The sequence below is a fragment of the Melanotaenia boesemani genome, chromosome 3 (assembly GCF_017639745.1).
Source record: "Melanotaenia boesemani isolate fMelBoe1 chromosome 3, fMelBoe1.pri, whole genome shotgun sequence".
NCBI lineage: Eukaryota > Metazoa > Chordata > Actinopteri > Atheriniformes > Melanotaeniidae > Melanotaenia > Melanotaenia boesemani.
In genome coordinates, this window is record NC_055684.1 from 19,941,269 (window position 1) to 19,964,451 (window position 23,183).

The 23,183-nt window shown below is 37.7% G+C and overlaps 1 protein-coding gene across 1 annotated transcript in view; it reads left to right on the forward strand.

The window, feature by feature from the left end:
* Window positions 1-23,183, forward strand: part of LOC121637246 (metabotropic glutamate receptor 4-like) — a 218,966-nt gene that overhangs the window by 193,754 nt on the left and 2,029 nt on the right. Inside the window, exons 8-10 of the mRNA XM_041981278.1 lie at window positions 197-333; window positions 1,484-2,419; window positions 19,249-19,495. Coding sequence (XP_041837212.1) covers window positions 197-333; window positions 1,484-2,419; window positions 19,249-19,495 — 1,320 coding nt within the window. The remainder of the gene's footprint in view (window positions 1-196; window positions 334-1,483; window positions 2,420-19,248; window positions 19,496-23,183) is intronic.

Genomic DNA, 23,183 nt, shown 5'->3' on the forward strand with positions numbered 1-23,183 from the left:
CAATCTGCATCCCCCAAGACATGTATAGTGGTGATAAAAAAACGAAAAACATAACAACCTGAACAGCCTGACTAGATTTGCCATGATCTCACTCATAAAAAGGCCTGTGTGAATGTGTGAACTGTTGGTCTGTAATGACTGATGTCTCAGTGATACACAATGAATGGTGATGATAATAACCATTTTCTCATTTTAGGCATAGCTGGCAACCCAGTGCTGTTCAATGAAAATGGAGATGCCCCTGGGCGCTACGAGATCTACCAATATCAGATGAGAAACCAGACAGCTGAATATAAAGTCATCGGTAACTGGACGGACCAACTTCATCTGAATGTAAGCACAGATCTTTCTGTTAAACAGCTTTGTTTGTGCCATGTTTTGCAGTAAAAAAAATCTTCTGAAAATGTTTTTTAAGCTCTTAAATATCATATTGAAACTCCTTTCAAAGCATTTGATAGTGCTTAGTTCCATCTTCAAAGACGTAAATATCCAGAGGGTACTTTAACTGATTAACAGGGCAGGCAGTGATGAAAAGAAAGCCATTAGGGAGCTTAAGGACAGACATATTTAATAGACACCACTGACTTACAAAAACAATACCAAGGGAAGACACTGTGATAAAATAACAGTAAATCATATAAAGGAACAAAACAAAAGATGTTGAAGGAGGCCTTGGGCAGGAAAGAGTACGGCTGGGCAGCAGCTTCAGAGTTTTTTTTCTTTTTTTTCCTTCTTTGCCACTATTTAAACATATTGGGGAAGGAAAAAGAGAAACGGTGAAATTTGTAGAGAGTACCTGCTGTGAAACTTGCCTGTACCTTTTCTGAAGCAGGCTGTATTCAATTAGAGTTCTTTGATTTCTTAATTAAATGGACATTTAAAGACAAAGTTACTGGCTTTTGATGAACAGCCACATTATTTAATAAAATTGATAACGCTAAAAAAAGGTAGCACTGTTTGAAATGAGGGATTTAACTTATCTTTGTAGGTATGCTTATGAAAGAAGAAAATCCACAAAGGAGGGTACTATCTTTAATTTAATTTATCTTTTAGTCCCGGTTGATTGGATTTTGAAGACAAATATGCACAAAAGAGAGAAACACTGGCATCACTTCCCCACAGGGCAAACACTATGTTTCCCCTTTCCTTTCACATCTTGCCCTTCAGATAATTTAACCTTCCACAGAAACATTTTGCTGAATCTAAGAAGAATACTGATATGATGCATAGTGTGCCCTTTTCCACTCACCACCAAAACAAATGCATAAAACAACGTATACCTCAGCTACAACTCAGATATAAAGCAACCACCTTTTGGTTTGTCCTTGACCTCCAATGGCAGAGAATCTTTCTAAATCAATAAACTTCACAATCTCAACGTGCCTCCATTTTACAGGACAGAGTCATGTTTGTACACTACATATGTCTAACAGTTTTATCTCGCTCAGTGTATCCTCTGATGTCTGTCTGCTTTCCCTCACAGGTCCGTTCAATGCAGTGGCCAGGCGGCATCCGTCAGATCCCCTCCTCAATCTGCAGCCAGCCCTGTCAGCCAGGCGAGCGCAAGAAGATTGTGAAGGGCATCCCTTGCTGTTGGCACTGCGAGCGCTGCGATGGCTATCAGTATCAGGCAGACACCTACACATGTAAGATGTGCCGCTTTGATTTGCGGCCCAATGAGAATCACACAGGCTGCGTTCCAATCCCCATTGTTAAGCTGGAGTGGAGCTCCCCCTGGGCAGTCATCCCTGTGCTTATCGCAGTTGTTGGCATCATGGCCACGTTGTTTGTCGTGGTCACATTCATCCGATACAATGACACTCCGATTGTGAAGGCATCGGGCCGGGAGCTGAGCTACGTGCTGCTAACTGGCATCTTCCTCTGTTACGCCACAACTTTCCTGATGATTTCTACCCCTGATGTTGGAATCTGCTCACTCCGCAGGATCTTCTTGGGTCTGGGGATGAGCATTAGTTATGCTGCTCTGCTCACCAAGACCAATCGCATTTACCGCATCTTCGAGCAGGGCACCATGTCTGTGAGTGCGCCCAGGTTCATTTCTCCAGCCTCCCAGCTCGTCATCACGTTCACCCTTGCCTCAGTGCAGCTGCTTGGAGTGTGCATCTGGTTTGGCGTGGATCCCTCCAAGGCCATTATTGACTATGAGGACCAAAGGGCGTCTAACCCGGCACTAGCTCTTGGTGTGCTCAAGTGTGACATCTCTGACCTGTCTCTCATCTGCCTCCTGGGCTACAGCATGCTGCTCATGGTCACCTGTACAGTCTATGCCATCAAAACTCGAGGGGTGCCTGAGACCTTCAATGAGGCCAAACCCATTGGTTTTACCATGTACACCACCTGCATCATTTGGCTAGCATTCATCCCAATCTTCTTTGGCACTTCGCAATCCACAGAAAAGGTAAGCTTACAGTGGTTGCTAAAGTGCAATTCATTTATTCTCTATTAGTTTCTTTCCAAGACTTCAAAGAAAGAAAAAAAGAAAACAATTTTTTGACTTTCTTGTAGCTAACCACACCAAAATGAGAGACTATTGCAAACTAAATCTCATAAAATAATCCACTATTTTCTACTTTTAGCCACTAGTCATGGGCAGTTGTTAAACTGGAGCCATGGCTGGGATGAGCCCCACAAAAGCATTAGCTCATGATCTTTAGCAAAAACCTTTTGTCATGATTTTTGGTTTTATATAATTAAAACAATATTTTTTGTTTTTGACTGGGAAAAAAGTGTAGCACTTGCAAATGAGACCTTAGAAATATATAAACAAATTGAAAGAAAGGTCTGGACTTTAGGAAGTAATAAACTAATTAGTAAATTGGTCATCTAATATTAAGAGCAAAGCAAATTTTTTAGACGAAAACAGTGAATTCCATTTCTTCATTGACAGTTGTTTACTTACGGTGATCATTTGTATGTCTTAAAGTCTTTAATCAGTGCTGCACTTATGGTTAAGCAATAACACGATGGGGCAGTCAGATTCTCTGTAAGATTTGTCATAGCAGAAAGATAAAGAAGTTATTTCTTTATTAGTATTGTTATTTCATTAAATGGTCTGTATATTGTGGTTGGTTTAGAAATGAAGCAGCTAAAACATAAACTCAGATTTTGTCATAATGAAGTTTCACACTTTGAGTACACAATCTAGAGATTGTAGATATAGAGTGATATAAAAACATCCTCTAAAGCCTCAGAAGACAGTACACAAGCCTATGACTCATATATATGTGACGTCTGTATGCCACTGCACATTAAAGACCCATGAGCTGTTTACACAAACACAAGCTCACACATACTCCCATGTCAAATTAATTCATCCAACCTCATGAACTACAGACCTGGATCATATCCAGTGGGAGCTCTGGGAGGCTACAGGTCAAAAGGAATCCAAAAAAAAAAAATAAAAAATAAAAAAATAACATGGCAATGGAAATAGAGGCTGAGCCTGGACTGCATATTCAGAGTAGGCAGTCCATGTGCAAAGCCAAAAGGGTACAACAATGACACTGTGAAAATGTGTCAATCCAGTTGAAAGAGGTGTTTTGGCAGTGTAACAAAAGAAGCTCATTGGCTACAACAGAAGACAGTAGTGAGGGAAAGCCTCATACTGGCATGGACACTATCAGCGGAGCCAGTATGGGTCTGACAGATGCAACAAATTAATCCGCACCTCCTTCCCTTTGGGATTAAACAAAACAATGCATTAAAATGCTGGCCTGAAAAACTGGCTGTGATAGTTCGCTTTGTGGAAAAACATTCTCAAGAGAACTAAAATGAGCATTGTGTCTCGCTAAGAATCCAAAATAATTTCTGAACTCCAAAGCTTTGCAGAAAATATGCATATGAGCGCAACCAATTGTACTGCATTAAAAATGTAAAATGTGACCAGCAGTACAATGACTTATTAATACAACAAAGCCCAAGCCACCACGAATCTGCATACTGACCTTCTACCCCCCTGTCCTGCATTATAAATTATCACATAAAAACATGAACTCCTCCAATCTCTCCAATCAACACCATCCACATGTTGAAAACAGACACAGGCAGCAGGGAAAAGTTACGTCTTTCCCCGAGCGAGGACAATCAGGTTGCCAAAAATGAAAAGAAAGTAAGGTAAGGAAGAGAAAACGAAGTGAAAAACGGCTGCTTACTGATTTCTTTGAGAAGAGAGATAAGCAACACAACTGAACTAACACACAGTTTGAGCTGATAGCAGCAGCACGCTGAGATTCATTTAGGGACAACACAGATTAATCAATATAAAAATTCATCAGTTCTTTCTGCTAATTATTTAACCCTGAGATGTCGCAGTAAGCACAATATGACTTTGTCACGAGTGATCAATCATGACATATTTAGTATCAGGATTGTAAAGATGCCTCTGTCACCACACTGAAAAACTAAATAAAACAAAACATACATCAAAGCCAAAATGGTATCATCAAATGAGCTACTATAATTTTACGGGTGATTAAAATTGATCAAATAAAAGAGAGAAAATTCCAACTTTAAGGTTTTACTGTATGATGAAAAAGGCGGTCTTATTATTATATGACCCACTGTTGGTACATTTGAGTCAGATTTAATGTCTTATAGTAAACTATATTATCTTAAAAAAGGGCAATTTTTAATACTGATAAAAGTATAATAATATTTAGTTAATAACTCAATCCAATGCAATGCAAAAAATCAAATAAATAAATAAATCAACTAGAAAATAAAGTTTTCAGGTAGTACCACCAGAACAGTGTTCAACCTGCATGTTTTAAGACATGGTGTAGTCGAAGTTCACAGACAGCAGGTTCAATACAAAACATGACTCACTTATTGGAGAATAAATTCCATCACACTGTCAACAACATATTTATTGGAGTGACTATTTATTTTTATTTTGCTGGTTTTTTAAAATGAACCTCCATATTCAGGTAAGAGGGGGATCAAAATGACATTTCTTGACTGCATTCATCACAACCGTCTGATATTCATTTGGAAATATTTTCTTACTTCATCCATATTTATTCATTTATAATAACATATAATATGTTTTGCTTTCGGTTGACAACACCAGGGGCATAGAACAAAATTCTGGGCCCTATATAGAAACCATCTTGGTGGGCTCCTATATGGATTTGATTGATAGTTCTTACACATACTTTACCCATGGTATAAGACAAAGGTAATAAGTATATCGTATTTTAATCTCTAAATGACGAAATGGCTTTTCTGGTCATTTTCCTGGTTCATCTGGCAGACACCGTACTGCACTACTCAGCCTCTTCCTGTCTACCCCTGTCTCCTCAACCTCCTCAATACCTTCAGAGCAACCTTTACTTCTCCTTCATTCACTTGCGTCATCTATGTCTCTCTCTCTCTGCTGCACAAAGAAGAGCCCCCATACAAGCTAGACAGATAGATGATTATCTTAACCTGCTTATATCATAAAATACAATAGACTAAAACTTGAAGTGTTTTTTTTTGTTTGAATGCAGTTGATTGTGAATTGAATAACTTAACTGCCTCCTTGAGCTCACCTTTTCTCACATCCTCAGTGATTACCTGGACTTGTTAATGGACCTGCTGCAGCTTCTGTGTCTAAAACCGAGGACCATGTGGTTGATGATGTTCGTCTTTGCTTATACTGATGTTGCAATGATAAAGTGGTGCTGGTTCAGTATATATGATTGTTCTGCAAAAAACATTTGCTAGGCTGGGTCACCAGCAAACACAAGTCATGTTGTGTATTGCACCTGCTGTTCGACTGTAAACTTCTACTCTGTGTCTTATACCATGCAGGCTAATATAACGATAATACAAACCCAAACACAAAGTACGTTTTCAATGCTAATTTATTTAAGTCAGGCCAGCAGATTATTTGAAAAATAAATAAATAGAAATAAGAAGCAACATAACAGCTGCTCAATATTTAATCTTTCTCCTACTTTATATTATATATATTTTTATTTACATATATTTTTAGTTATTTGTGGGGCTTGTCACTGTCTCTCGGTCACGTGAAGTTGTGTGCGTGTGTAGGTAGGGGTGTGCCGGTTCAGATGCCTGCAGTAACCAAGGAAACGGGGCTGTGGACACTAGTTCCTGAATAAAAGGATTGTTGCGTTCATGTTTCCCAATCCGCATCCGGGGTTATTGCTTGATTGTGGACATCTGTGAAAGAAACAGGAGGGTCTCACAAAGGGTGCAGAGGAAGCCAGAGTAAGCAACTACGCTTAAGAAAACAAGCCCAAAAACCTTACGACTGACAATATTTACCAGTGACTTCACAGAAAAACAAGCCCAACAAGCAGACTTTGCAACATTGCTCATGCTGTGCTGCATCACAGGAAGAAGCTCACAGCTGCCAGAATGTATTATTTTTGCTAGTAATGGAGTAATGCACCACAGGGCAACAGTAATGCATTAGAGTATTAGTTACAGACATAATGACATTACAGTAACGCGTTACTAGTAACACATTTCTGTAGCGGCATTGCAGTATAGTAATTACATACCAAGTGAAACTGCTTTCAACCATGAGGTCTGTAAAATTAAATGATTTGCGGTAACAACTTCTATGAATTTCTGATAGAAATGTGTTGTCCCCAACTGAATCCTAAAGTGTTCCCAACAGACAACTGCTGCTATCAGCTCAAAATGTTTCTTCAATAAAAAAAAGCTGCTACTCCTCACTTCCATTTCTTGCCATATGTTTTTTCTCTCCCTTATTTTGGTATCCAGACTTGGCTTTCTTTGAGAAATACATGACTTTCTCCTCTGGCTGTCTCACTGCACTCGGCTGAACAGACCAGTGTAGGTGTGGATAAAACCATTTTGTACAATTTTAGAGAGGTGATAGGGCCCTCAAAGAACATCCATCATTGTTGTTAGAGCAAAATTCAGTCTCTCGGCATCTTCATTCAAGTAAACCGACTTTGATTACTTTATTAATTAATGAGAAATTTTAAAATAGACACATAACCCCCCCAGTCCAATGCCACAGGACAACACACAGAAAAGAGGATCTTTGTCCTCATAAAGCCTATATTAACCATTTCATTATTATTCATATCATTTGGTTTTTTTGTTTCAGCAGTTATTCGGAATCAACAGTTGAGTTAGTAAAGAGAAACAGATGGAACATAACATTTCTCATTTTATAAACAGCAGAACTTTATGGTTAAGAAAAAAAAAAATCTGCATAATGTTGCTCCTGTGGCCCAGTAGAGCTCTACATCTAGCAGTGCCCCTGGAACAGAGTAAAGAGGAATAAGTGCAAAGTCCACATTATTTTTTAATGCAAGTGTTGCACATCTTAGGTCGCATGTCAACAGCAGCCATGGATATCAGCAAGGTCTTTGTTTAATCATTCCATCTTCTCTTTCTGAAGATGAAAGAGAATTATACAATCACAACGAGATGGAGCAGCTTTTTGGAGGATGAGGTAATCCATTAGCTAGCATGGCTCTGAATAGTTAAACAGAAGAGAAAAAAAGTCTTTGAAGGGTAAATGAAGTCCTGCATTTTGTTTTATTTACTATAACCTCACTTGGATGTAATTCCACAAACCATAAACAAACAAACAAAAAAAAAAGGAAAGAAAACATTCATTAACCTAAACTCAATGTAAAGCACTGTCTCTCCTGCTTTAATTTATACGAGTCACTCATTAATTATTATTTCCTGTAGTAAAATGTACACACAATGATGTGAGAACACTTTTATCATTCAGAAAACTTTTATCATGCCCTGAGCTATATTAAAGGTAAAACACATAACAGAAGACAAAGTGGAAGTTAGCTTCAGGGAAATGTCCTACATTCCTTCTTTCCTCATTTAAGTAAGAAAAATCATATTTAATATATAACTAAAAGTGCTTTTGAGCCTAAAAACTTTTAGGACACAAAGCATTTAACTTGCTGTGTGATATACATTTGCCCTGCCAGACAACGAAGCACAGCATTTCTTTGTTACTCTGATGGCTTTAAGTTATCATCCGCACCATCCCCCCACATGTTTGATGCTGTTGCCACTGTGTGATGTTAACATAGAGGTGTCATATTTGCTGAACTAACTGCAGAACACTGACCTGGTGTTGCCTCAATGTGCTTCATTTACTTTAAACTGTTGGGAATGTTTGCACCACCAGAAACACACAGAGAATTCTGCTATAATGCTCATACCCTGGCAGTGAAGTAAAGCTATTTACAAATATACAAAGAGAGAAAGGGTTTCATAAATATTTATCATTTACAAATGATGATTTTATTGTCTTTTATAAAAAAAAAAATGATTTGGTCTTTGTTGTCAGAGGAGAAGCAGGGTGCACCCCAAACAGGCTGCTAGTCAGCTTCTTATCAGTGTGAAAAACAATGTGCATTATTAGATATTAAAAACTATTACAAATAAATAGCTTTTAAGTTTAGCCTTAAAGAGCACCAGGTCTCAGGTAATGGACGGATCAGAGGGGACCTTGTTCCAGAGCCAGAGAACAAGTGGAAAAGCTCGACAGATATTCTACAAGAAGCAAGAACTTTTTTCTTTTTCTTTAATTAACAGCTCATGCATGCACAACCTTGCCGTGCCATGGACAAAGTCTCTAGGTCAATTGTTCATTAGACATAAAAACACAGACACCCCTCCAGTATTTCCCCGTCCCATCTTGGACAAAGCTTCTGATGATGTATGAACTGACCAGAGCAAAACAAACTTTTTTCTTGTTTTTCGTTGTGTCATTATTCAAGTAAAACACTTACTGTAGCCATAGGAATTAATTGGATCAGTAGCACTTAGGCACTTCTAATCGACTAGACTTAATTAATTGATCATTAACAAGTGTGAGAGGCTCTATAAAACCTGAAATGTTGACAGCTTACTTGTCTACCATTCAGGTACTTTACCACAATGCCAAGAAAGACAGACATCAACAATGATCTAAGAGAAGCTACTTTTGCTATCAATCTGAGAAGGTTTATAACGCATTTTCTAAACAATCTGGAGTCCATCATTCTGTTCTATTATTCTCAAGTGGAAAACATTAAAGATGGTTGTTAGTCTTTCTAGTAGTGACCTCCCAGCAAGTTTATTGCAAGGTCAGAACATGCAGTGCTTACTGCATAAAATCACAACTGCACAAAATCCCAAATGCTGCTTATCAGACAGGCCTTAGTATGTTTAATGTCAAAGCTCATGACAGTACATTTAAAAAAAAACACCTGCTTAAGGAACAGTTTCCTTTGGACAGATGAGATCGAACTGAAGACGTTTGGCATAATGCACAGCATAATCTTTGGCAAAAACCAGTTTACATTTACTGTCACACTTGGTGGTGAAGGGGTGATGATTTGGATTTGTTTTGCAGGACGTGGGCTCCTTGCAGTCAGTCAACCATGGACTGCTGTATACCAAAGGGCTCTGAAGTAAAATGTGAGGTTGTCTGTATGACAGCGAAACATTGACTGAAACTGGTGCATGCAACACAACAATGATCTTAGACACAGCCTCAAATCAAAACCAGCATGGCTGAACATGTAAAGACTCAAGGTGTTAGAGTGACCAAATCAAGGTAATAAATCAACATGATTGAAGTGTTATGGCAGGAAATTTACAGAGCCGTGCTTAAACACATGTCAAGCTCAATGTACCGAAACAAGATCATAAAGAAGAGTGAGCCTAATTTTTTCTATAATGAAGTGAGACACTGATAACATTGCATTTAAAATAATTATTTCAGATCAGTATCCGGGTTGTCAATCGCTATGTAAGCAAATCTGAAGCAATCTTTTGTAAAAAGAAATATGAATCAGTCATGTTTGCATTAACTAGGTTGATACACATGAACCAGACTGCGTTGTGTCTCCAGAGGTTGGTACAGGCTACATTTGTCTTGGGTAAATTTAGTAGAGGAAGTGGTTGTCCTGACTAGAAACAAATCTAAGGAGGAAAGAATATCAATGCCTTTTGTTTGCAATTTATAAGAGTACTTAATGTCAGGAATTACTTTAATCTGGGAACATTTTGGATATCAAATCTGTAAGAAACCAGCCAGGCAAGTGTGTTTGCTAGTTTAGAACAGAAACAGCTTGTAAGCCACTTCAGTGTTATCTTTCCAAGGCCTGATTTTATTTATAAGTATTTTACCTATCTTATTTATTTATTTATTTGTTTATTTATTTATTTTATTTTTCATTCATTCATTTAGTTATTTATATTAATTCACATATTCCAAAATGAAAGTCAAAAACAGCTATGATTTTATTCTGTTAACATTCTGTTAACATTCAGGTAGTGTAATGTGTAATTTGTTGTTCATCTGAGGCTATATTTATCTAATTAAGAACTGATAATGAAGCAATGATAATTCAGATGATTCATGATTTTCATAACTGTGTATGTGGATGTTATAGATTCATGTGTTTTTAACAACAATGCCACATTGATGAGCATATCTGGGGCACTGTGGGAGTTGAGTTTCTTGCCTCATGAGAATTTGACTCTTGGAGGGGATGGGTATAGAAATACTCATCTCTCAACTGGAAAGCACCTCCAAAGTCCATACAAGGAGTGTTATTCTTATATTGGTGATATTATTTAGGTTCTAGGTTATATTTTCAATCTAAGTACTAAACCTAACCAAACCTTAAATTTACAGGAACATCGCCTAATGAGAACAGATTAGTTACAGATTCAGAGGGAACTGTTACTGCTGGTTACTGAAAGCAATTTGAATGTGTAGGCAGAACAGAAATGGAAGCTACATCGGCAGTGAAGGTAAACCTTGTGGCTGATTTGCTGAGCTGTTACATAAACTGTGTTATTTCAGAAATGAACATGACAAAGTAAACACACCTCACATAATAATCATACTATAAAATGACAGGCCCTTCAAATTCTCACAGCCCACATTGTCATGTCTTTCAGAACAATTAACTCCCCCTCCCCCCGTTTACCATATCTAGCTCCCTGTGTGCTCATCACCAGTTTACAGTGGGCCTCAGAAGTCATTTATATGTCATCTGGTATAAAGACCAATATAACGAACGCTAGGGGAGGCTTTCTCTGTCATTTAAATAAAGACATCTGGTCCATCTGCAGGGTGTCATCACCAAGCTTTATACTGCCTTCAGGAACGAGTGTGTCACCTGCTTACCTGGAAAAATGGTCTAAATCAGTTGCTGTCTCAAAGACAGAGGCAGGAGGTGGGGCATCAGACAATAGCATGCATGAGAATGAGTCTCTAGCACAATGGGCTCACTTCAAATTCAATCAGCCCACACAAACGAGTCCTGTCATTACAGTGCATGAATGGACTGATGAATTGAGTGGTGTTGTTTATTTCTCCCATGAAGTCTCCGCAACAATATTGACACTGTCAACAGAAATGCTGTTAGTGCACTAGTCAGACAAAGAGGGGGAGTTGCAGTGAGTTCAACAAGTCCAGAGTCAAACAGGAGTGTGAGCTCGGTTTTCATTTAGCTGCCACTATTACCCCATTTCCATGTGCTTTCAGTCTGTCAGTATGATAAAGCTCAATTCAGCTCAATATGACAACCTCATTCCTAGTTCTTTTCTCTGAAGCACTTGGGTTGAGGTTTAAAGTAAGCCGAGCTGATACTAGACAGCGACATAAAAACACTGCAGATCACATACTGAGACTCATCTCTTGTAGTAGGAGTGGGACTCTCTGGGGATCTTACAATTCAATTGGGGTACAAATCTGAGAGCAGCAATGCAACTATAAATGATTATCGGTGTCTTACTGCATCTTTTTTCCTTATTTTCTTCACCTTGTAACTACTTGGTGCCTCCTACAATAGAAAAGTACCAAGTAACTCATACTGTCAGGCACTTACTTTCTTCCTGTTTTGGTAGCATCTCAGAGGAGGTTCCAGGTGAGCCAAACTTATACTATATGGTGATGTTCACCTCTCTACAGCTGCAGATACACTCCAATGAAGTGCAGCAGAACATTTTCAACAACTTATTTGTGCGAACGGATCACATGTTCTAAGCATGACTTAAGTATACAAGAGACAAGATTTCTCCACTGATGAAGCAGAGTTATTATAATCACTTCCAGTGGATATTTAAACTCTTCTGTACTAAAAGCCTATCTCAGACAAATTCAGTACAATTCCACTGTATTACTCTGTACCCCTCACTTATAATCCGCTTTGTATAAAAACATCTGCTAAATAAAAGTAATGTAATAACACACAGATTCACAAAACTGTTATGATGAACAGTTGGTTCTGCCCATAGTGAGACGGTACTGTCTGTAATGGGAAGCAAAGCAGGGAAAATTCATGCAGTCATTCAGTTTACTCCAAATATGTTTTCTTAATGAAACAAACGGAGATGTGGTAATTACCTGGAAAGTTACATTACAGAGTGAACCTATAGCATCATAGTTTTGGTAGATTAGTGCAGATTTAATCAAATTCATTTCTACTATAATAAAGAATAGAGTTTAGACCAACATGCTACATGCTAACTGAACGTGGGACCTAATCTGTGCTAAGCAGATCCCTGAGGTAATGTAATCAGGGCTTGCTGGCTGTACAGCATACCCGGTTAAAAAGCCAAGGTGACAGAACCTTTGCAGAAGTGGTTCCTGCTCTATGGAACTCCTTTGCTTTTGTCTAAGCTGTTTGTTTTGTTTTTTGTTTTTTTTCTCTCATCATGTGTTTCCCATGTTTGTTTAGTTTTATTGTGAAGCACCTTGTGATTATTTATCTTGAAACATTCTATATAAATAAAGGTTTACTTACTTAACAATATAATTACTTATTAACTGCTCTTGTTTAAAGAACAAGAAGTTATCTGACAATTATCTCTGATTAAGTGCACAGTTGAAGCTTTCCTACCAGTTTTTTTTTTTTTTTTTTAATTTTGGGTTTATTTTGTTTGGGTTTATTTTTTAATTATCTCAGGACATTGATTTGCTCTTTTTGTAGATTGTGGGGAACACAATGTCTATAAAATATCTGGGAGATGGGGTGCTGTATCTTAGCAACAAAGTGTTCAACATAGCAGAAAAGCCCTGGATCTAATACTGAATATTGATGCAAATCTTCATCACTCGAAGCTGCGATGTTTGTAATATGCTTCGCCATTTCTGAGATAGGATGAATCTTACACATTGCTTCTTAAATAGTTCTCTGGATGTCAGCAGCTACAACTGGGTGCTTTTGTCCTTCTCTAGCTGGAAACTTGTAATGTGGTTATCGCTGAAGTGTTTGTCGTGTTTCCAAATATTTCACTTCAACTTCAAAGAAGCCAAACAGCTTCCATATGGCAGCTCTTTGTACAGAGAATGGCTGTCAGATTTCTTTTAGCTGTCTTGTGCTTCTCTATACCGTGGGTATAGGAACACCCCCCCTCCCCCCGTACTCTTGCATGCTGTCACCATTACCTAATTAACATATAGATTTTTTTTAATTGTGACTCAGTTCCAAATCACCCATATCTACATCTTGATGCATCAAGAATTTGTTTCCCCGCTCTAACATGTAGATACTGATGTCTCTAGAACTGTGGCTAGCTCCTGCAAAAAATCCATTATTTGTTCTTTGAAAACTGATATTTGCAAGTGTGCACATGATTGTAAAAGAATCTCAGGATTAGAGTTGCGGTAAGAGAGCAAATAGTACACCACATTTTTAGTTTCAGAACCGAATCCCAGAAGAGGTGTTTTAACCTAAGGGTGTAGATTTGCACACATTTTGTGATATGGTTACAACACACAGTCCAATGGCCACTCAACACACATGCAGAACCTTTGGGTCTCTGTCAGAACAGTTTAACTTGGCTGTAATAAAAAACAGGGTTTTCCAGATGGGAACATAACACTAAGGAAAAGTCCTCCTAATCCTTACTGAGCTATGCCACTTGGTAAAAAGAAAAAAATGGCTGTTGTCCCTACTCACTCATGAGAAAAACTGAATAATTCACAGTTATGTCCTGCGGACCCAACAATAAATGATGAAGTTCAAGGTGATGGAGAAAAGAGATCTGAGTAACATCTTGGACTTCAGAGAGCAGTTGTTACATTCATTAGACCTACAGCACAGCAGCCCTTTGGGTCTCGATTGCTGACCTCTGGGCTATCCAATAATGGGTAAACAGGCCGTGAAGCTAATCAAGGCCAAAGAACTGTGATCTTTATAAATGACAGTCTCCCATGAAGCTACATTATTGTGTCCCCTTAGGCTTCTATTTGTTTATTGGCTTAATTAGAGCACAATTATAGTCAATTCTCATGCAGCAAGACCTTATGTTGAACATTTCCATTGCAGGCCAAGAAATAATACAGTGACTTAACACAGAGTGGGAATTATGAGGTTTAAATTAAGTTAGCAATTGCATTGTAAAGCAGTGGCTCTCCCTCGTTACTGGTTGAAAATAGAATCTGTTTACATTTATTAACTCTCAAATTAATCCTGTGCTATCAGTTGCGCTTGGCTCTCTGTAGGAAGAGACTCGTGCATAGAACCCTGCTGTTTTTCTTGTCTCTAGTTTATTGATTAATGTTGCCATGAGCTGCATCTTTTGTGTCATGTTTTGCCTGAGGCAAGATCGGCTGATGGCAGTAGGATGACAGGAGTGTGAGATATACGGCAACTTTTTTTTATGTGCGCTACTCAGTAAATGCTCAGGTGAACTGCAATGATGGGGAACGAAATTAATGGATTGAACATTAGATTTTGTCTGACAGTGAAAACAGAACTCCACTTGTAAGCAAATGTAGCTCTATGAGGAAGTATAGAAGGAAGCTTCTTACCAAAAAGCACAATGATGCTATTTGATGTCATATAGACAGTAATATACAGATTTAAAGAGGTTGGCAATAATTTAGCATTGCTTTATTTATATATATTTATTATTTATATTTGTATTTATAGTTTGACAAAAAATGTTCCTTTTTAAATGTCATATGTACTGTTTAATACCGCTTAAAAAAAAAGAATGAATTAATAACAGTATTATCTTAACTGAAGTTTTACTAGACCCCCTGAATTTTGAGTAAACCTTGCAACTGCAACTTTTTTTTTAAATAAGAAAGAGACTAAGAGGGGTGAGAGGGTGAGCAAGGGACGAGTTGTAGGCAGGTTGCGAAGCCACATGGTCAGTACATGGCTTTTGACAGAGAGCAATATATGTTCACAAAACCTCTTACATTAACATCTTTTCAAAGACTTCATATTTACTTGAACAGTTCCATTTTCCTTGATAACTGGACAAGTTTGACCCTCAGTGTCCTTCTTCAAGAGGTTACTTGAGTGCTCACTTTGGCACACAGCAAAGCAGGAAATGATTGTGTCTCTAAATTCATTATATATGCATGACAAATGTTTGTTGCACTTGGAACAATATTACAACACCTAGCTCATCTATGTTTAACGTCAGCATACATACTTCAGACACAGTTAAAGAAACCTTAGGACAATAAACTGGTGTACTGTAATTTTAACATTAACATCTATGCAAAAAACAAGCTTCATCATATCACAGACCCTAGAAGGATGAGTGAGAAGATGACGGCTGGCTAACAAAAATCCCATTGTGACCATGCTTCGCCCAATGATGTAGTTAATAGGTATTAAAATGAAGAGGCATAAACCATCTGCAGTTATATGCAGTAACCGTCCAGCATGGGATATTTTACCATCTTCACGAGAAACTTAGTTTCAGTGTAGCTTCCCACCACTTGGTAGCGGTAATGTGTCAGTTAGTTGTTCAACAAACAAAAGCAGGAGACTCAGCTAGCCGCTACCTTGTAGCTAATCTTATGCAGAAGTATTTCAAATGAAACAACAAAGACAAAATTGGTTTGAGTGTGAAAAACGACACTTGGTTTGAACTAAAAGCCATTTTTATCCCACAAAATCCCAACTTAACCCCCCTTATACGTCCCTAAACAAAATAAACTAATGTAGTTCCTTCTATCAACTCAAAAATTAGTGTCACCTTAGAACCAGTTGATAGTAAAAATAAAAAAGTAATAGATGTAATTAATCTAGTTTAGCTACAGTTATAGGGTAATAGTTATATTGAAAAAAAAATGTGACAATTGTTACAACTGCTACAGTTAGTGAATGTATTAATAACCATATAATTATTTGGCAACTATTTTAATAACTGTGAATGCAAAAAAATACACATGCATGATTTAGAAAACAAGATATAAAATATAAAATAAAATTTAACATGAAGTTGCATCTTACAAAGTGCTTTTAGCATATCATTCTTGTGTGAACAACAGCAAAGCTATTTATTCTGTTTATGTTCAACAGTCTGTCCTGAAGGCTGAACAGAGCCCTGAGCAGTTTACTGGTTAACCTTTCCTGCAGCTGGGAAGGGGCCACTGCAGCTGTCCTTCCATCATACTGCCTCCATTCTTTCATTCTGCTCTGCCGCCTCCAAACCAAAGTGATATCAGGGTTGGCCAAGATGAGTTTCGCCAGTCTGAAGGGAAAGCACCGTGGAGACTCACAACAATAAAAACAAACCATTTATTCAGAATGAGGTCGCATCTGGGAGGCTAAATGTTACTCTGCTTTGATAAAAGAACATCAGGAACCAACTTGAAGAGAACTTGCCCAGTGAAAAAAAAAATGTTATAAATAAAGGTAGTGTCATATAAAATACAAATAAATCCCAGGCATGAAGGATTTTATTAGCGGATTCTAATTTCATGCACGGTAGAAATACTAATTGTGATTTGCTAGCTTGTGTGTGGATATCATGTTGGAACATTTCAGTCAACCGTGGCTTAATTAGTTAATCGGCCCTCATAATAACGTAGAAACAGTATCATGTTTCTTTCTGCTGATATTCACATCACCCTCACCTACACCCGGGATTTATAATAAACTTGCTCAACAGTGAAAACGCAAGACACATGGTGGAGATTTCTGAAACGTCAAAGAATCTCATTAGGATAGAAACTAAAAATATATTTACAAAAAAAGTATAAACATGCCTGTGTGTCATATTTTACATAGGAATGTGGTTCCTGCTTCCTGCATCATAATGACTTGTTCATAAGAAACTTGGAAATTGGAAATAACATCTAACTGTGACTCCCAAATATTGGCTTAAAAACCAAAGCCATGTTACAATGCAAGTGGGAGATAAATCCTCCCGACCAATACCCACACAATCACACGATCTGTACACACACTTCTGAAAATAGACTGAGCAGCAGAACACAACAATCAAACACACAAAACCAACACAGTTGCAAGAAAGATGACAATGATATGAGTATGAATACACAACCCAAACACCACCACAATTTTAAGGTTAAAAGATAATAATATTGAGAGCAGCACAGCTAATAAATTAGCAAAGATATCTTCCTAATTAAATGGAAGCACATGTAAATGCTGTGGCTTGACACTCAGTTAATGTGTAATATGTGAGGGTGTGTGAATGTGATTTGTATGCATATTTAAACCTGTTATCGCTTATGGTTTCTTTTTGCTTGTTTGTTCCTATTATTTAACAATGACAATGGCCTTCACCAGTTAAAACTTGGTGGAACATTTTCAGGTAGCTTACCATTAGTATGAAAGAAAATTAGGTGGAACTTCTCAAACATTTTGTGATTACACAGCACATTCATTTAGGGGAGAGATGGGATTGGTCAGTTCCCCTGTAATTTCAAATATCACAGATTATCGCAGTATATCACACACAAATATAACAGATTAGCAACACATAGCAGGAAAATCTCAGGATGGGAAGCTAGCATGTTTCACTTTAACCCTTCACATTCTACCATAAGCCAAATAAAATAATTAAAGGTGTTTATTTTTCTTCCAACAACAACAACTGATGGTGTGTAACAGATTTTTTTTAATGCATTAGCTCCTTCTGCGAGGATCACAGGCCACACCAACTGTTCTTCTGTACGAGTAATCTTTCAATAATTTGGGGAAATCTGCCAGTATTTAGTACGACAGCTAAACTATCACTACATCATTTTAGGTTTGAATTTGTTTAAAACCTGTAATCAGAGTCCTGCAGTGTTGCTGTCAGACACTCAGCTTCCTGCAAGTGTGAGCATTTGAAAATCCCAGTTTAGCATAAGCGTCACCCCACTGGTGGCTCCCTAAACAGTAAACTGTGGAGATGAAGAGCTCCCCTTTAACAGAAAAAAATCCAGCAGAATAAAACTTCATGAAGGACGGCATGCCTCCTTGACCAGCTGTGGATGGGGTTAGAGGAGATGGCAGTGATACAAACACAAAAACACCAGGCTGGTGATCCCTGCATCACTGATGCATTAATAACATCAACAGAAATGAAAGGAACATGAAAAACACTGATATTCTAACAAACTCAAACCTTGTAATCAACCGAAAGAAATGGACTCATTATGTTCATCGGCTGTGCAACATATTTGTTAAAAGTCATATCACAAAGTGGTTGATTCTGAAACAGCTGGATTTATAAAATAAGAGGTAATATTTGGCTCTAGTTAGACTTGATAAGCATACTTTGGCATTCTTCCTCAAGTGGGCAATATTGTGTTTGTAGGTGTCAGAAATTCTTGATTTCTGGAAAGGCTTATTCCTAGTTAATGTGACCATTACAGTTTTTATAGACCTGGTAGGAAAAGTAACAGACTTATTTGTCCAACTTGTATGTCACAGCAGAGCACAGCTGATGTATAAAAATGAAGCAAGATTCTCTTCTTCCTAGAAGCTTCCTTGAAGATGACTCATTAATTTGCTGCAGCTTTACGTATGATAAAAATGGAATGAGTGAGAATGATGTTCAGTGCTGCCCTCTCTCACGGTTGGGAGGATTTGGCCATGCATAAAATTTTCATGAGCTTGTTTCTTTTTATGAGCCTGCTTGTTATGAGAGAGTAGCATCCAATTGACTGGAGTTATCAAATCTGTGTCCAGATTTATGTGACGGTCATATTAAAACCAGCATGGCAGAAAATTAAACAAACATGGTAGCTTTGGCTGGTTCGGAAAACTCATTATAAAAACAGATGAGATGCCAATTTAAAACACGTTTTATCATTAGATTGTTTTCAAACCTCTATTGGACACAATGGAAACTGGCCTATATCTGGGTTATTGGGTGTTTTAATTCTAATGATATACAGCTGATTTCACTTGTACTAGTCCATGTAAAAAAAAAAAAACATGTGTGTTGTCAAAACAAGGTTAAATGTTTGTACTCTGCTTGTCTGCTGTTTGTCTCTTGCAGATGTACATTCAGACCACCACACTGACTATCTCTGTGAGCCTGAGTGCATCAGTCTCCCTCGGGTTGCTCTACATGCCCAAGGTCTACGTGATTCTCTTACACCCTGAGCAGAATGTGCCTAAACGCACACGCAGCCTCAAGGCCGTAGTTACTGCTGCCACCATGTCCAACAAGTTCAACCCCAAGGCCGGACTCAGACCCAACGGAGAAGCCAAGACCGAGCTGTGCGAAAGCCTCGAAACACAATGTAAGAAAAAAAAAAAAAAAAAAAAATTGCAAATCAGGAAGTCTTGCTGAAAACCTCCAGGCTTTTTTTTTTTCTTTTTCTTTTCATTCTTCAGGAATGTTATATCCTCCTGTGTGCAAATCAAACTAATTTATGCTATGATAGGAAGCAGAACAAAATGATTTTTATTAACAGATGGGCAACACATTATTTAACACTTCACTGAATCCAGTAAATGTGGCGCTGTTATTCATTTGGTGGCTGGGTGGTGGATGTTTGTGCAGAATCATGGCAGCAGTCTCAGTTGTATAAGTGTGTGTATGTGTGTGTACGTGTGTGTGTTTGCTCTGTCCACTGTAAATCAATGTCCTGCAACATAATTTCCCTCATTATAAGTTCTTTGAATTTAATGGCAGCACACAGAATTTCACATCTTGACATTTTCTACACGTGAAAAGCCACTTTTCTTAATTCTCTCTCAGCTTACACTAATTGCACTCACACTGAAATGATTAATTAATTAGATAACTGACAGGAAATCAACTGTTCTTATAACTGATTACTCATCTCAGACAGGAGGTCATTGAAAGACAATATAGTCTTGCTTGAAATGAGCCAGACCTGCACACAGTCAGTCCCCAGAGAACACCCTACACTGCATGCCAACAAGATTTCTGTATGGCTTCATGTCATGTTGCTGTGATGTTACACAAACATTGGCAGGAGTTTTTTTTTGTTGAGCCAGACACCACAGTTGGTCTCCACCAACTGTACCTCCTCAAGGGATGAGTGAAAGAATTGGTCGTTTCCGAATTGTATGTTGGTTTAACAGCATAAACTTTTATAGAAAGTTTTACATTTTCTTGAATTGGCGAACTTATAATGTTATTTGCCTGATACATTTTTTAGGCTTATCCTGTCACAGAATAATAATTGACTGGTTTAACTCAGTAGAAATGCAACATGTATGTACATCATTATTACTGTTGTCAGTAATTTAGTGAAAAAGGGACAGCTCTACTTACACAGCTATAACTTACAATGCTGACAGTGGTAATCTGCCATGGGTACAACTATTAGGAATGTATTAACTGATATATAAGGGTACTGAAATATTTTGCTATATTAGAATTAGTTTTGTTCTGGTGACTTCTTTTATAAACTGAAACTTGGAAAAGCTGTCTAGGCTTTAGTCCAGCTTTTGTGTCTCTGGCTGATTCTGACAGTTTGTCTTTCCTTTCCTGGCAAAGCACGGTTTAAAAATCTCTCACAAGCCTTATATCTTGGCTGCAGGCAGTGACTTCTTGTTGCTTTACAATCGCTCCCACACAGAAGTAATCATCCAAAAATGAATGACAAAAAAGATCAATTTGATGTTCATGATTCTTTTATGTGTAGATTAAACAAAGAGGGTTTTAAACATCTGTCTGAGCCTTAAGTTTGAAATTATGAATAATGCATTTTTTTATTGATAAATGAAACAAAATGATAAATCAGTTAACTGATCTAATGTACTAAGTTGAAACTGTTATCCCAAATATACATCAGCCCTAAACTTTTCTGAATATGTTCCAGAAGGGTAAGTATAAATGTGTGTGCAGCATTCGATGCAGAGTAAGAGGTGTGGACAATGACACATAGTTGTGCATGAACCAGCAACTGTTTTGTACTTGTATGAAGCTAAATCACACTTGCTCGCTGTAATAATTTTAGCTTCATTTCACAAGATGAGTTCTTGAGGTTTTGTGGGAACATTTCATTTAATATAGCATTGATATATGCATCAAAATAGTCATCAAGTAGCCTCATCTGCCATTGTCAAGGTTTCAAAACAACCATTTCCACACCATGCTTTTCCTTCCCTAATCCTAAATGCAGACTTTTCTTAATGCACAAATTCATATCCACCAGAGAATCTCCTGCTGTGAAATGTATGGATCAACTGGCTCCAAAAACTCTCCATACAATTTTCTTTGAAAATCTCAAGACATTCTCGAGTGTTCACTTGTAATGCTTTCTTTGTTATTTTCTTTTTTAAAAAAAATAACATTAACCAATTAACTGATCAGCTTGACATTTTAGGTGCAGATTAGTCTCAGTGTTCCTGTGGTGCAAAACATTTGAAGTTAAATTACTTTAAATGAATTTGCAAGTCAGGCAAATTAATTAAATCTAGAAGTGGCTGAAAGTGTCAAAGGGTAACATTTTAGGATGATCTAATGGCAGTGATGCATTGATCTGAATGGAAAAAAAAATAATTCAACATGTTACTACAAAAAGTTATGGTGAAAGTTCTTCATAAAATTATTAGTGAAAAAAAAAATCCGTACAGCTTCAATTGTTTTTTTTTTAATATCATTTGTTATGCTGTAGTGGGACACCAGGTTTAACAGAGTACAAGAGTCTGCACAAGTTGTTTACAACTCATTTAACACGTTTATATTCTACTCGGGGCCTCGGTCGGCACCCCTCTTAGTCAATTCCTGAAAGTATGAAAATGCGGTGTGAAAACAGTTTGAAGTAGTCTAATTATAAGCTATAGGACTGTAGGCTAAACTAACCTTCACTTAGAGTCAGACTGGGTTCTGCAGAGTCTTCATAAACACACAATATGAGTGCTATCTGCCTGCCACTACTCTCAGATGAAACTTAACCTCAACAATAATATAAATCGCTGCATTAATATGAAGATAAATGTTTATGATAATGTCACTTTTGGCTCTGGTAATCTGATTAGCATTTCTTATGGATTATTGATATGACACAGATAAACTGTTAGATGAAACAATAATCAAAAGATCTATAATAAAATCACTGAAGCAGCCAGAATTTAAACTCATTCTAAAGAATGAAGAGGCACGTAAATCTCCTTGTCGAAGCAGCTGAATCCCCCAGCATGTGGCACGTCTCCTCCTCCCTCTAATCTTCGTACCAGTAAAAGTGCTCTGCACCACAGTATCAGTGACACTCTGGATTTATACAAGTCGAGTAAATAATGACTTCAGCAATTGAGTCAGCAAAAATTACGCATGTGACGTCCAAAACGTTCGTCTTCTGCTTGCCTCAGGCAGGAAAAGATTTTAATCAGTCATGTCTGTCAGCAGAGATCCATTCACTCAATCTGGCCTCAACTTTAAGGCATAGAGCCTTTTGTCACACATTTAAAAACTGCATTTCCTCCCTATGTTTAAAACCAACAGTGAAAATGTTTTCTTTCACACACAAATGAAAAAAAGCTGACGTGTTTACCGTTTACACAAAAAACAGAAATGAATATAAAATGTGTGATGCACTGCTGTAACAATAGCACAATGCTGAGGCCTATCCGCCTACAACAGCTTCTTGTAAACAGATGCAGCAGAATTACTACCATTCAAGCTTTAAGTTTCAGCTGAGGGTTAATTGGGCCTTTTGTTACAATAAATGCCGTGAAGGCAAAGTCATAGAACTGATGGCCAGCAGCAATTTATCTTGATGGGGTTAACGTTTACAGGGGCTTTACAGTGTGCATGGCTATTTCAATAAAAAACATTTGTCATTGTCATCGCTTGTGTGGATATATGGCTTGATGAAATTGAAAAATTCTTGTCTTGGGCCAGCTCCCACAGCAGCCTAGATCTGGTGGCGATATGTCAAGATTTATCTGCTCCACCTCAGCAAATCGGCTAACACGGTCTGGGGAGACAACTGGAAAGTTAGGTTCTGACAG